Source organism: Anabrus simplex, chromosome 4, assembly GCF_040414725.1.
Source record: "Anabrus simplex isolate iqAnaSimp1 chromosome 4, ASM4041472v1, whole genome shotgun sequence".
Classification (NCBI taxonomy): Eukaryota; Metazoa; Arthropoda; class Insecta; order Orthoptera; family Tettigoniidae; genus Anabrus; species Anabrus simplex.
This window is the reverse complement of record NC_090268.1, coordinates 217,655,829-217,672,178: the sequence shown is the minus strand read 5'-3', so window position 1 is coordinate 217,672,178 and position 16,350 is coordinate 217,655,829. Positions and strand designations below refer to the sequence as shown.

The 16,350-nt window shown below is 43.0% G+C and overlaps 1 protein-coding gene across 1 annotated transcript in view; it reads left to right on the top strand.

Moving 5' to 3' along the window:
• The window catches only part of LOC136872592 (inactive dipeptidyl peptidase 10), a 782,685-nt gene extending 767,320 nt beyond the window's left edge, over nucleotides 1–15,365 (top strand). The window contains exons 14-15 of the mRNA XM_067146389.2: nucleotides 1,510–1,715; nucleotides 15,248–15,365. Coding sequence (XP_067002490.1) covers nucleotides 1,510–1,715; nucleotides 15,248–15,355 — 314 coding nt within the window. The 3' untranslated portion in view covers nucleotides 15,356–15,365. The remainder of the gene's footprint in view (nucleotides 1–1,509; nucleotides 1,716–15,247) is intronic.
• Nucleotides 15,366–16,350: the final 985 nt, after the last annotated feature.

Below are 16,350 nucleotides of genomic sequence, written 5' to 3'. Positions count from 1 at the left end.
GAGTAGGTAGTGTTACAAATATGTTGCAAAGTTTGGGCTGGGAAGACTTGGGAGGAAGGAGACGAGCTGCTTGATTAAGTGGTATGTTCCGAGCTGGCGTGGAATGACATCAGTAGACGAATAAGTTTGAGTGGTGTCTTTAAAAGTAGGAAAGATCACAATATGAAGATAAAGTTGAAATTCAAGAGGACAAATTGGGGCAAATATCGTTTATAGGAAGGGGAGTTTGGGATTGGAATAACTTACCACGGGATATGTTCAATAAATTCCCAACTTCTTTGCAATCATTAAAGAAAAGGCTAAGAAAACAACAGATAGGGAATCTGCCACTTGGGCGACTGCCCTAAATGCTGATCAATAGTGATTGATTGATGGTCATCCTTTACAGGACGTAACTGGTGATTAGTGTAGGAGTTAAAGTCGTGCCAGTGAAAGCGCAGGCACTGCGCTGCGAATATACAGAACCATCGTCATCTACAAGGAATCCTATGAGCCCCATCAGCATAAATTCAAAATTGCTGGAAGGAGAATGACGAGCAATTGAATTAGAGAGACCTGTGAAGCTTCCCCATTCGCCATGACGTCGGAGACATGGACTCCATGTCACTGGGAAGCTTTCATTCATGACCACTGCACGTAGATTGGTAGGAGGAGGGTCCAGGGGGAGCACTTCTCTTACAATAGCACCCTAGATGTGTTCAGTAGATCTGAGGTCGGGTGACCTTGCGGGCCAGGCATGGAACGTTAATCGAAATGGTCAGTCACAATTCGGGAGCCATGGCCAGGTAAGGTGCAGGCATGCTGCTGGAGGAGGGACCTCGGGAGATGAGATGTTCATCCCGCAAGGCGGATTCACTTCGTAACGCACTCGTTTCCTGCCATCGGCGTGTACCAACTGGTAACTCGAGTCAACCGTGCTCCGAGAGTCCCATGTGCCTCCTGAAGTGGGTTGAGCAGAGATACATTAGTTCACAGGTGACGGCATGAAATGGCGTATGGCTTTTAGTGCCGGGAGTGTCCGAGGACAAGTTCGGCTCGCTAGATGCAGGTCTTTTGATGTGACTCCCGTAGGCGACCTGCGCGTTGTGATGAAGAAGACACATACACCCAGCCCCCGTGCCAGCGAAATTAACCAATTAAGGTTAAAATTCCCGACACTGCTGGGAATCGAACCCGTGAGCCACAGCATTTCACCTGGCTGAGTAGGCCAACATTATGTTTACGTAATACAATCGTACAATTCGTTTGTCATTCATTGTTTATGCTGTATTATTAAAGAAGCTTTCATTTAAGACTATTTTATTTCCATGACTGGAGGCACTAATCAAAGGAGTATTTTGTTATCGCATGTCAAAATAATGAATTTTGTTTTCTTCGCGTAACCTAATGAAATTGATATAATAAATCGTAATGTCGTCTGTACACACAAAATAATAAATAGGAGAAACAGGAGAACTGGTTTGTTGTGTGAAATCCGCTCTCCTAGACGAAGTTCGTTTAAAATTACAGACTCAGCCTTCACGGAGCGCATCCTCGGGCTGCCCGGGGAGAACTTCAAGGGTTACGTGGAGGCTGACGCGACGCAGCGCGCCCGCTACGTGCCCAGCCACTCTCTGTACCTGCTACACGGGCTCGCCGACGTGACGGCGCCCTACCTGCATGGCGTAGCGCTCGCCCGGGCACTCGCAGACGCCGGCGTCATCTTCAGATACCAGGTGAGACTACTTCATACTTCATGCTATCATCATCTTTCAACTTATCGTATCTCATCAGGTGGCGTGTGCGTTTTATTTTCCTCTTTCCATCTCTTTAATGAGGGGCCTATTTTAAAACTTGTTATACGTCCAGCTCGTCTCACTGCTCACGTGCCTGCTGGTTTGGTTAGCCAACAGTTCTATTTTACTGTAGATGTTCCTAGCTCGATATTTGCAGTAATACTCGGGGTATTCTTTATCAGTATCAGAATCTGTGTTTTCTGAGCACTGATCTTTAGTTTTTACTGAGTGCGGCTGCCAGCCCTTACATCCTTTACTGAGTCTGCAACTAGTGCAATGTCATCAGCGAATCCGATGCAGTGTACAGCCCTACTGTCTGACGTCAAATTGTGTTCTCTTATTAGATCTAGAGAAAACATTTGTTCCCCTTCTATGACCTTCCACTTTCTTTAAACGTATCTTCATACTTCACAGGTGGGAACTAGGATTTAAGTTTCAACTACCGGAAGTGACCTAACGTGGATATGACAACAAGGTGTAGCTAAGTGTTTCTCTAAACATGATGATGATGCTTGTTGTTTAAAGGGGCCTAACATCGAGGTCATCGGCCCCTAATGGTACGAAATGAAATGACAACAAAAAATCAAAATCATCCACTGACCAAAATAAAAAGAATAAAAAAATCGTCATGAAGAACTAATGGATGGACATGAACCAAAAAACAAAAAACAACAATAAAAAACGAGCAAACAAAAAAGGAGTGGATCCAACTCAAAAAAATTCATAGATAATTTATTAATGAGCAAGGGACCACTGATGAAGCACAATCTTGAATCGAGTATGCTTGATGTCTAAAGGGGTCCAAAATCCATGTCTAAGGCCCCTCAGAATGGTACATGTCGCGAGTAAAGTAGAACCATGGTATTTGTCATGTTGGGGTACTAATCAAAAGTAGCGAAGACTCACGGTGTTCCACACAAGGCGGTACTACTCACAAGTATTGTACTTCGTATAGGTAACGCAAACCGATGAAGTTTCTCACATAGGTGTACTAACCACACATCCCGTGGTGTTCCTCACATAGTGGGTACCAGTCACAGGCAACGCCCAGACCCGCGGCGTTGCTCACGTGGAAAAGACGCACGGGTACTGGAAACCCACAGGGGAACCAACTCTCTGCTGCTACTAATCACAAACCTATTTCGTACCGAATATAGCGGTACAACTCGCAAGTAAAGGCAACCCATTGTGTTCCCCGCGTGATGGTACGAATGAAAAGTAGTTTCATGGTTCTAATTCAATCATCCCGTGGTCGCCCCTTTTACTCGCCTCTCACGACAGGCAGGGGATACCGTGGGTGTATTATTCGTCTGCGTCCCCCACCCACAGGGGCTAAAGAGAGAGAGAAAGGAAGAAGAAAGAAGGGATCCGTCACTTCGAAAGATGAAGTAACGGACGAAGAAAGGGAAGGGCCATGAAGGGCGTGAAATGAAAGACTCCCTAGGCCTCGAATGCTCTAATACCGTCGGGGTCGGAAAGGAATAAGAGTTGACCAAGGGAGGTCGGACAGGATAGACGAAATTGAGGAGCCTGGCATAAGTAAGTGGAAGCAATGCCAAGACTCAGCTAAGGGTCCCGTGGTCGCCAACCCACACTCCCAAGCTGAGAGCCCCTTGGGCCCCTGTTAATCGCCTCTTACGAGAGGCAGGGGAAACCGCGGGTGTATTCTACGTGTGAGTCACCCACCCCCAGGGGGTGTTTCTCGAAACAGGAGTCACTGAAGGCTCCTTTACTCTCCGCTGTGCCTAGTGTTTTAGTATTAGTGTGACCGTGCAGCTCATCTCATCATGCTTTAGAGAACTTGCCCATTTGTAATCACCACTACCACCATCTCCCTTCTGGAGAATTGATTATTTCATTCGTGGTAGTTACATAGGCCCAAAGTCAGTTCCATCCTTTCGATGCAGTGATTCCTACACTCATCCACTCCAAATTCCGTACAGATGTACCTCGTAAACGATTCGTTTGATGCAAATAAATCAATCGTTGTCAATCTGAGTTTCAATTATTGAAGGACATAGTTATTATCACTTCATTTTCCCAACTTGATACCAATTTTCTTCTGTCTTTATTTTCGTGTCCTTACACTGTATGGAAGCTCTAATTATATTACTTGAGCATTGAATCTTGAATGATCACTCAAATAAGTGACACTTTCCTTTCCATACAATGCATCTAAGATTTCTCTTCATCCAGATGCAGTAATGTCCTTCTCTACATCTAGCCTGATACTAAATAAGCGCAGTGTCAGACTTCTGTAGAATTTTCTATCATTAATGGATAGATTACTTAATACTACTTTGAAATTAATAAGATCATAAACATCAACCACAAGAATACTATGTGGCTTTCAAAGACGTTAAACTGAATAAATCTCCGGGCTTTGACGGAATTCATCCAGAATTTCTCATCCACATGGGAGAGAATGCTAAAAGATGGCTGGGAAGGTTTTATACTAATCTTTCTGCAATCAAGTACTACCGCTAACATGCTACAATGAAGCAGGATTCCAGAGACAACTCAAGACATCACCCGCTTTCATTGATCTTACAGCGACCTTTGGTACAATCTAGAGGGAAGGATTAATTCACAAGCTCCTCCAAATTTTGCCCAGTAGAACCATCGCACGGTCATCAGTAACATGCTCAGTGACAGACGTGTGCATGGGGAACAGAACGAGCATGGAAAGGAAGCTTAAAAAATGGCTTGCCTCAACGGTCAGTTCTTTCTCCTCTGCTGTTCAGTTTGTACATTTGTACTACTCCAAAAACAACATCAAGAAAATTCTGTTATGCTGATGTGATACATTCACCATCGGGACTTCAGCAAAACAGAGGAAATGCTACAGAGAGACCTGGTTTCACTAGAAACTTACTTCAAGAAATGGATATTTAATCCTAACCCTACCAAAACAGAGGTGGCTTGTTCCCATATGAAGAACCATCAAGCCTAAACTAAACTTGACATTCAATTTTTCCATCGAGATCTGCGACATAACTAGTATCCAAAATATTTACGCATTACTCTAGATCGCATACTTTCTTTTAAGCATCATTTTCTGTATCTGCCTTATACGCTAAAGACACGCGACAACATCCTGCAGAAATGATGTGTCTCAAGTTGGGGAACATCTGCTGTGACTTTACAACTCTTGCAGTACTGAAAAAATATGTCTGTCCAGTATGTCTGTCCAGTTTGATACAAAACTGTCCTCGCAACAACGCAAGCTATTAAGTTGTCTGGGAACTTCTATCAAGAATGTTGTGTTTTTGCATTTTGACTTCTTTCTCAGTTTAAAAATTGCGTATCTCGCCAAGTAAATAACTTTGAAGTGACCGAAATGGTATCCATTGTATTGAATGTAGTTCGTTAATGTGTATTAAATGTTTTGAAACCTGCTGATATGAGTTAATCATACAACCTAAAATAGTGGCGACCGTGATAGGACTACATTTTCAAAACTTACAAAAAATTCAGGTTTATGCAACATGGATAGGTTAGTGCGGCAGAGAAGAGCTACTCTAACGGCATTTAACAGGGCTGAAAGAATCGATAGAAGCATCTGGAGTGGATAGAATTGATTTGCAAGTCTCTTTTAGTATATTGGAAGAATATTTTTAATTTACTAGTTGCTTTACGTCGCACCAGCACAGATAGGTCTTATGGCGACGACGGGATAGGAGAGGCCTAGGAGTTGGAAGGAAGCGGTCGTGGCCGTATTAAGGTATAGCCCCAGCATTTTCCTGTCGTGAAAATGGGGAAACCACGGAAAACCATCTTGTGGGCTGCCGACAGTGGGATTCGAACCCACTACCTCCCGGATGCAAGCTTACAGCCACGTGCCCCTGACCGCACGGCCAACTCGCCCGGTATTGGAAGAATGAGCAACGGAATTATCGTTTGCTGCAGCCCAATTAAAGTGTACATGGTTATAGAGGTGCTATACCCCTGCAGGCGTACTGTATGGTACTAATGTTCCAGTGAGCACATTTTGAACACTATTCTGAACCCTAGCGAAATGTTATATAATCCGTTCGCAAAACATGGCGCCTTGAAATCATGTAGCATCGTACTTTTACCATGTAACTATGTTAGTGTGTCGTGCATCGTGACCAGGTGTAACGAAGAGCGGAATCAATGCATAAAACTAGGTAACAATGCAGTAATTAATGTCTTAAACACCGAACCGGATGGTACATGTGGTCAGGCGTCCGCCAAGCAATGGGCAGTTCGAATCCTCCATCGTTGAAATATTTTTGCATCGGTGTGATGTTTGAATACGTAAACACATGCCACATTCAAAGAGTACAATGACGCTGTTATTCATCTTGTGCCCTGCGGATACTCCACTGGTTAGAGCCTGAATGTACTGTAATCTCTGCAGTCATTCGGCATGTTTTCCACAGAGGAATACGTTGACACGCTCCTCATTTATAGCGAAGCAAAACAAAACGCGTGCGAGGCACTACGTCTGTACCAGGAACGGTATCCCGACAGGCGACACCCGGCTGCTACGACATTCCGCCGTGTTAAAAGATGCCTAAGGACAACAGGCGTGATTCCCAAGCAGCCACCAGTCCGGGATAGGCCCGTTACATTGGGTGAAACAGAAGAAGCCGTTCTGAAGGCAGCTCGTAATAATCCACACATCATTACAAGGGTGACTGCACGACATGTGAACACCAGCCAGCCAGCCAGCCATCCGTCTGGCGAATACTGCATGAGCATAAATTTCACCAATACCACCTTGAGCTACACCTAAAGCTTCATGGGTGGGATTTCGAAGGTCAAATAGAGTTCTTTCGGCAGCTATTAGACAGACTGGACAATGATGCAGCATTCGTATCGCATATCCTGTTCACGGCCGAATCGCACTTCCACAATAATGAGAACGTCAATCGCCACAACATGCACTACTGGAGTCCGGTCTTGGGGGGATCGATTTCTTTGAGGGCCATTGGACGGGCCCACGCTACCTGCACTTTCTGCGTCAGGAACTCCCACTGCTGCTGGAAGATGTGCCCTTGGACGATCGTTTGACGATGTGGTTGCAACAGGATGGAGCTCCACCACATTCGACTTTGCCCGTTCGTAACCATATGAACGAGGAACTGCCAGGAAAATGGATAGGACGAGGAGGCCCTTATTCTTGGCCCGCCAGATCACCAGATTTAACGCCGTTGGACTCCTTCTTGTGCGGACATTTGAAGAACGTCGTTTACACTTAATCGCCGGAAAACCCCGACCAGCTCCGGCAACTCATCGCGGACGCCTGCCGAGCAATTACACCTGGAATGTTTCAGTGGGCAAGACGATCTATTGGACACCGGGCCCGAATGTGCATAAACTAAAACGGCCATCGCATCGAGCATTTGCTGCCATAAAACATTGTCAGGGCAGTTGTGTTCCTATTATTTACGGTCTGTATGTGTCCGGCCTGCTAACTAATTGACCCATCTTAGGACCACAAACACATTCATTCAAACACAATTTGAATGAAATCGGGTATTGAACTTACATTGCGTGCGGTACGTATTAAACAAATATTTCAAAAATGTGTAATCTTCGCCCCGGACTCGAACCTCCCACCTGACATGGAAGCCCGCTCTGCCACGGCTTTACCAACTACACTATGGCTCCGTACGGCGCACTAGGCAGCTTATATCAACTATTAGGTTCACTGCGGTCACAATATCAGTTTAGTGTTTCGCCGGCGTGTCTGGTTCATATGATCTAGAAGGCGCACGCATGTCTTCCAGTGTTTAATATGAGTGTAACATTACGGCGTCCTATCATGGTGACCTTGGTGAGGCGGTAAATAGCAAGATATCCGGTTGTGTTGTCTGAGCATACCGGCTGAGCAGATGTTTTCAGGACGCAAGAAATATTGTGGGGTGCATAAAACTACATTGGAAGAGCACCTGAGTCACGCTGTTCATAACCTATGGCTCTACTTGATGCTAGACGACGACGACGCCGACCTGTATGATGAAATGGTGGGGACGGAGGATTACCACAGTAAGTTCGTAAATATTAGGTAAGAGCGTCCCTGACAATTTCACATAATGATTATGATGGAAGTTACGTCAGTGCTAACCACCATAGTGAAAGAAGGTTTAAACTGCGCAAACTGGAATTAAGAACATTTGGAGGTGATTTAAAGGAATGGCTACCCTTGTGGAGCCAGTTGTAAAAGGTTGATCAAGATACTGATACAGCACTAGAAGACAAATTCCATTTTTAATCCAATTCACATCACAAGGATTAAGAGCGAGGGAAGTTGGGGAAAGTTTTCCTCCTACAGCAGAGAACTATTCAAATGCAGTGTCTAGTTTGAAATCAAGGTTCGGGAGGGAAGACGTTTTAGTTGTTGTACCGGTATATGTTAGAGAAGTCTTGAAGGTTATTTTGTTTACCAATCAGTCAAAATAATCAATAGTTTTGGCTTCCCCATATGATAAACTATAATCTTATTTGAGAACTTTTGAAACATTAGGTTTCACTACAGAGAAATGCTCTGTTATTTCCTTTAATAGAATCATCCATCCCCGAAGAGTTTTTGAAATCATGACATAGAAGTTCTAGCAGGGGGAATTAAGGATGCTAAGAAACGACTTATTAACTTGATGGACTTTCTGGAAACTAAGGTAGAAGCTGAATAAAGAATTACACTTGCTCTCACTGGTATTTGGTTTAGGAAGGAATGAAGCAAAAGCTGGCGTTAAGAAGACTTTACTCCACAAATATCGCACTACCAACAAAGAGAACACGACAGGGTTATTGTCAACTGCATATGTTTAAAGAAGTTATACAACATGTACCGATCTCAACCGTATTTAACTATCTTACATAAAATATTTACATAATGACACTAATTGAATGCTTTCCATGATGTACGACGGCTTAGTCTTCCGGGCCTGTCATTGCTGCTTAGCACCGCATCACACTATTGAGGTCCAGAGTTGAAACCCCCAATTCTGATCCAACGTAATCTGTCATGAGCTGATGTCTTCTACTTGTTCTAACATGCTGTAGATCTCTGGAACTACACACAAGCGATTGAAATACTGTTTCTGGGCACGCGTCTTATACACTCGTTTCTTCTGATATCGCGATCTGATTATCTGGGAAATATTCACTATTCCCTTTATTAAAGAAATTAGTTCGTTCCTAATAGCACCAAGTTGGGATAAACAACCTGACCATTATGGTATCTGTCCTAGATTCGAATACGGTGCAATAAGGCACGCTCTGTGACTAGCACTGGTTATTAAGTTCATGCCGCGGATTGAAGTCGCAAATATATCTCCCTATTTTAATCACTTCATAATTCTACTGTTTAGCTGTGTTTTCACTTCGGCTAGATGACTAGTTCAATATTCATTGTTTTATTCAAAACGCGCTGCAAAGTAACGTAAACTCCACACCTCGGCTACTTAGAAATCCGGAAGTAAAGCCTCCGTCCTCCTCGGCCCTATCCTTGAGCTCCAAAAATCCCCTACTAACAAACCTTGTACTTTGTGCGTTGGCGTGTATTAACTCTAACGGACATTAAAAATTGGCATAATTCGCAATTGTGGTATGTGCACAGGATTGTATGCGTCATAGGTACTTGACAATTCCAGTGGTAATTAATCTACGTCGCTCAAGATGGCACATGAACTGAGATAATAGCTATTTTTTAGTAGTTCCAGTACTGTCTTCCCCCATATTTGTTCCACCTCTAGTGACAGTAGGGAGACCCCCGACCAAGATCCAAGTCTTCTGTTCTTTTCTCTCTTTCATTACCTCTCTGTCTACAATACCGCATCTCTCAGCCTTCTTTGTTCGGTTCGTCAGGCACACCCAATCTTTTTTCACGGGTGCCTGCACGTTGATATCCCTGCGAATGACTCTCTCATGCCTTAGGTGCTATGTATATGGCCTAGGACCACTACAGTATATGATATGCTTCAGTATGTATATAATTTTAGATATATGTGTACCTCATCACTAAATAAGAAGTTATAACAGTAGAACTTCTGATGCCATCTGACGTTACGAAATAATGAATGTAAAAAAAATGTGGGATGCTAAGGCTATTAGAGGTTCGGCAGGCCTCTTAGATAGTAACGCCTTCTCTCAGATCAGGAGATCTGAGAAGTTGAGGAGTTGACGGTCGGGACTAGCCCCTCTCCGTCTCCCGAACGCAGAGGACCAACCGTGCTCACCCCTTTTCTGCATCCACAAGTAGGTGAACTGATAAATGACCAAACACAAGAAGTTACAGTTGAGAGATTAATGTGACTAGATTCGTTTGGAATGAACTTAAGCATGACAATCAGGCTGTTATTTGTTTTTGTACAAAATCAAAAACCTTTTAACTTAAAACACAGATTGTGGGTTTAAAAGAATTAAAGTAAGATATTAAAAGTTTGATAATTTTCGTGCAAAACGCGTAACTTGATGTGATGTAACTCTTGGAGTACAAGTGACTTGTTACTAGTGTCATTTTCGGGGGGGGGGGGGGCGAGGATTGAAAATTAGGCAATCAGAATCCAAACGTCCATAATATTGTAAGTATTTTGCAGTTTAATGTGTCTTACTAAGTTACTCTTAATGTCGATTCGTTCGATAATCGTTCCACGAATTTCTGCACGACTTTGTGGTGTCACCATATTATTTCCGAGGGTATGTGTGATTTCATGTTTTTAAAACCCGTTTATCTTATTTTATTTTTGGGTATTTACTTTGAATATTTAGTTCAGAAGTCATAGAACAAACAGTTCCATCTCTTTCATGTTAACTAATTGTGATGTGGTTAATACACTTGCAAATCAAAATAGTTTGCTTATTCTGAGAAAATTCTTAATCTTCACATCGAAACTAGTACAATTCAACCAATACGTTAAAAGAGATCTGGAGCGGATTAGAGCCTGCTTGCATCTGGTGACTTGTCAGCGACAAGTTGAGAGAAGTTGTGCATGTGCATCAGGGTGAGCATTGTCGACACTAGGGAACGTATTGCCGGGAGGTCTCCCTTCATTTGACCACTTGATCCTCTCAACAGACCGACAATTGTTCTTAGCCGTGATTGTATCTCGTAGACCAGGGGCGGCAAACCTTTACCGACTAGTGTGTCAATTAAGGTCTTGTTCATTACTTTCTATTGCCTAGTGTGCCATCCTTTAAAATCATTATGAAACCCCTAATTTGAGTTAATTTAGGTATTAGATTGCATCCATTCGACTTAATGATTTATGATATTATTTTGTAAATAACTGGAAATTACATTTTTATAAAGGTAAATTTAATAATATATATAATTTCCATGTATTTTGAAAAGACCTCCTGTATTTACAGGCTGCCGCTAAGAACAAGGTAGAACATATCAATTTTCTGTAAATATCTATTCACTGAAGAAAATTCAAAATTAGATGTAGAGGTGGTGCCTCAGGATCTTGATGGAGCCTCGAAAAGGGGCGCGATTTCGGGGATGAGCTTCGTTTGGAGTTGGAAGCGCTTTCATGTGGCGACGAAGTGACGAGGTATGGTACCGCGAGCTCCGACCATTATCCCTATTACTTCGATTTCCTGAAGGTGGTATTTAGATTTGTAGTAAGGGATAGTGGTTTTGTATTTGTTAATCTTTTCTAGATTAACCTCCTCTGGCTGACCGCTATGGTGCTCGAACCTGAATCCTTGAGAGCTGTTGTTTTCAAGGGCTATGATGTCAATTCTCTGCGAACTACCATTTAAGGCCAGTCCGTGTACCTCCTCATGTTCATTGAATCCCTTCTTTCTCAGCTCTTCGGCAATGAAGGATCTGATCTGGTGATGTCGCGTGTTTCCTAGGAGCTCCCCGCGTGTGCAGAATTCCAGGACATGACGAAGAGTTTCTTTCTCTCCGTGGCAATGCCGACAGAGGTTGTTCTCCAGCGATCTGCCTGGCACCGAGCGCACCGCAGAAACATTAGCAGTCGTCTTCATAGCTTCTCTCCACTCGTTACAAGACAGTCCGGTATGATCTCGCACCCAAGAGTTTGCTGGTGTATACCCTTTGTAAAGTTGTACTCCGAGTCATTTTTGGGGTAGTGAACACCAGGAGATGAATTCACGTTCTCGTAACTCTTGACGGATCTTCTTAGTATCGTACAGGCCGTTCTTGGCGGTTATTTTCTGGGTATCAGCGTTTGTTAGTTTTAGGCGTTCTATACATTCCCTCGAAGCGACACCAAGTGGATGTTTCAGCAAAATATTGCACGCATTAATGCATTGTAGGTAAACTTCCCAAGAGGTTTTAAACAGAGCGAATCCTTTGTATTTCTTTTCGGTGTACACCATGCCATCTGGGGTATCCGTCCGCAACTGCAATATCTCCTTTCTTGCACTTTTAATCATTTTATCGCTATCGGATAAGAATTTCTGTGCAATTTTCTTGAAACTGCATGTCAGGAAAGGGTATATCAGGGTGGGACAGATTGAAGAATTCAGTACTATGAGCTTTTGGTCTTCCTTAAGCAGTGGCGACGATGTTAGAAGTTGCAGTGTATTGTGAAGGTCTTTCATTACAGCAGTCTAGTCGAACACTAGAGTATCCCTGAAGGTAGTTCCCAGGTAACGAATTTGTTCGCCGTCTCCGATTAAGTCAATGCTACAGTCTTCCTCCACGGATAGCGACCCTTGTTTCAACTCGCCTCAGATTACACATATCCCTGTACACTTCTGTGGATTGATATCAAGACCAATTTCTTCGAACCTCCTGCGCTAGTCGAGTAAGATCTAAGGCGGCTTCTTTGTTCTTCCCGATGATGACGGTGTCATCGGCAAAGCCCATTATGGTTATAGATGGTAGTTCAGGTGACAGAGATGCCCCGTAATGCCGCGAGAGACTATCTTCGCTTAGCTCGTCTAAGATATGATCTACGGCTAGGTTATAGAGGACTGGTGATAATGGAGATCCCTGCATCACACCTCTCTTTATGAGGATAGGTTTTCTTCTACCCTTCTGCGTTTCGATTTGAGTGACGTTCCCGGTCTGAAGGTTGGAAATTGAAGGTATTCCTTCGGACTGTAGAGTTTTTAGAAGGTGGCCGTGACCGATGTTGTCAAATGCCTTTGGAATGTCCAAGAACATGACCGTGATGTCTTCTTTCCTCTGTTTAGCAAATTTTAACAATGCACCGAGAATGGAAGTATTTATAATGGTGCCTGGAGTTGAACAGAATCCTCACTGGTGTTCATTATAGTGGATGTACTCACGTAGGCGACTGTCAAGTACTCTTTCTATTACCCTCCTAATGACTGAACATATAGTGATGGGTCGCCACGGCCTTCGGATTGCCTTTCCTATATAGCAAAATTGTTCGTGCTTTCCGCAGACATTCGGGAATTTCGGCAGTTTGTAGCATTCTGGTTGCTATTTTTGCGATGATAGCCTGTACGTCGTCGTCTTTAAGGGCTCTCATCAAAACGCGATCTGGGCCCGGTGCAGTACTCACTGCGATATGATGGACGGCAGCAGTAATTTCCGCCTTCGACGCAGTGGGCACGAACGTTTCATTAATTTCCACACGCTCCGCTTCAGTGATTTTTGAAGGGTAAGTTTCCCTTTCGTGTAAATTTTCATGGGAAAATGTGTCGGAAAAGGAGCTATGGATGTTTCCAAGGTCGATTTCACACACCTCGGACTTGTTTTCCAACACCCGCCTCACTGCCTTCCGTCTCTGATTGTAGAAATGGTATTGGGTCAATTCGTAGTTATATTTGTTTCGCCTTTTTTCGCGGGCACCTTTGTCTACACGCTGTGGATTTGACGAGTAACTGTGGTGTTTTTCGTTAAGAGCTAGACGGCGTTTCTTCCTAGCCTCATAAAATTTGATTGCTGGGTGTTTGGGGCCAGGCAGAAGGTTAATAGATGTGAAGAGGAATATTGCGAAATCCTGAACCAGTTTATTATAGCCATGATCGTCGTTGAATTGTTTAAACTTTTATTTCCAAACGCGAATTTCTTGTTTGTACTTTAGAGATGAATTATCTGATATACCCCCGTCATCGCTAGGATTGGGATCTTCGCTAGGGACTGGACCGGATGTATCTGTTTGAGATACTTTGGCTGTGTGATTCTGAAGCAATCTTTCGCGATGTCGGTCGAGATGAGAGCGACTAATATGGATGGATAAGCCCCTCTCACCACGAAAATACCGGCTACAGTATTGACATTTGACTTCCCGAGGCTCTTGTGAATTGTTTTTGTTTTCGTACGAATTCGCGTTCCTGGTTTCCTGGGTATCAAGGCGTTCGTTAGGTGTTAATATCGAATGATCTTCGGTTGCGTAAGACACGATGTGCGTGCTTGATGTCACGCAGTGATCGGGATGTGCGCACCTTAAATGTACAGAAATTTCACTCCTCATTTCCCCTTCATATGTATTATTTACGTCTCCGCGTTTATCCGGTTCTTGTAAATGGGGCGACGATAAAGATGAGTCAACATCTTCCAACCCTACATTTGCGTCAGGTGTAGGAGTCAAAGAGGTCGTATTTACAAATGCATCACGACATTCTTCTGGATGGGCTTTGATAATATGAATTTTAAGTCCGTTTTACTGTTTACCACAATACTGACAAGGAATTTTCTGGTCTTTATAACTGTCAATTAATAATGATGTGTCAACGAGCGTTGTGGGTAATGAGAGGTTATGTGTTGCTTTATGGTTAGTTGTCATTTATATATAAAATATTCGTTCCTAAGCACATTGGAGATGATACGAAATTAAGGAATACCTAAACAAATATATATATATATATTCTGTACTGATCTTATGTTGAATGTTACTTCCATTCTAGCAGCTATTGAAGAAAAAGAATATAAAATATGTGTATAACTTCCGCGCCAGATAAATTTCCGATTCTTCCGTATCGATCTATACCTAGCTGAGCTTTATCATTGCATGAAAAAATGGGATGCGCAAAAATATATACAGGATAACAAAAAACTGTCGAATCGATAAATCTTCAAATATAAAATTATGATGTAAATTTCTGTTTCACGCTAAGAATGTAGATAACTCTCATGAACTTTCTTCAGATGACTGGCGCGCCTTAAATGACAAAATATTAAACAATAACCAACTTTAACCTTATATCGTCTCAAATATACGAAGCATCATCACTTTCCATCTGGTGAGTTCCAAAGCCACGACTTTAACTTAATAACATTTGTACTAAATATGGCCATAGAATTAATTGAGATATACTTCTTTATTAAAGGGTAATGCCATGTTGCTAGATTGTCGACCTCCTTTTGTTAAAAACATTAAAATATGCTAGTATCTTGTCTGACGTGCCACATACGTCGTTTTCGCGTGTCATAGGTTCGCCGTCCCTGTCCTAGACTAATGTCAAACCGGGCTTTACAATGAGGTGGCAAAGGCCGATATGCACCAACTTGTGTAGTGTTTGAAGGCTCATTGATTTCCTGTTTGTTCCAGAGCTACGCAGATGAAGGCCATCTGCTGGTCGGAGTACTGGAGCACGTGTACCGCTCTATGGAGGATTACTTGAAGGAGTGCCTTAGCCTGGACGAGGAGCAGTCGTGAGGGCCAGCAGCCAATAAGCTCCTCCAAATAATTATAATGGTTGTGTGAAGTGTTTAGCAATAAGCCAGAGATCTTGACATCACCACTATGGCCTTCACCCTTCTTGTAGATTCAAGCTTGTCAGTGCAGACCAGAACATATTTTATACTCAAAAATACTTTGGATAACACGTACGTATTTTAGTTCAATCCCAACTCTTGGGATAATTTCTCACGGTTCTGTTCAGTAGTCGGAATAAGTAGGAAAGGCAACCCCACACTTGATACTCTCAAACCTCAACAATTTCGATTGAGCCAGAAGTTATCACAGTCAAATAGTTCAAGAATAGTCAATTTAAGATATCATATTCTTTAGTGTGTAATGTTAGGAAAGTGATGGTCAGGGACTGTAGTTAGTGTTATTTAGTTAGACATCGCCTTAACTGAATGAATGAGACTGGCTGGCATATCCTGTCCATTGTGCTGATGTCAAAGACCTGACATTATCGCCCCAGCGTCACGGCACCTGAGACACACTCGTTTCTCATTTCAAATACGGTAGCAGAATTAGCAGAGAAGTTGTAAATATGATCTACCTCGAACTAGAGTGATGGTGGGTATTAGCATTCGAACTAAAAGTTCCAGCTTCTCGTCGATTATTTTGTTGAGGGACGCTAACGTCGAGGTCATCAGTCGCAAGAATCATGAAATCTCCTCAAGATGTGGTGTAAATTTAAGACGAAGTAGAAGTGGACGGAAGAGAGAAATGGAAAAAGTCTGCTCTTTTGTAGAATTAAGGTATCGGCGAAAGAAGCAATGCCAGGCTCAGTCGCAACCCACGGATCCCTAATTTAGTCGCCACTTGGTTTGTGCTGCCCCCAACATACAGCACCACGCCATACGCAATTAAATATCATCATCATCATCATCATAAAGATATCACCGAACTTGTAATGCGAGGACACTGATGAGCAAAAAGAAATAATTCGGCGTACATCCAACACGCCACCGTTCACT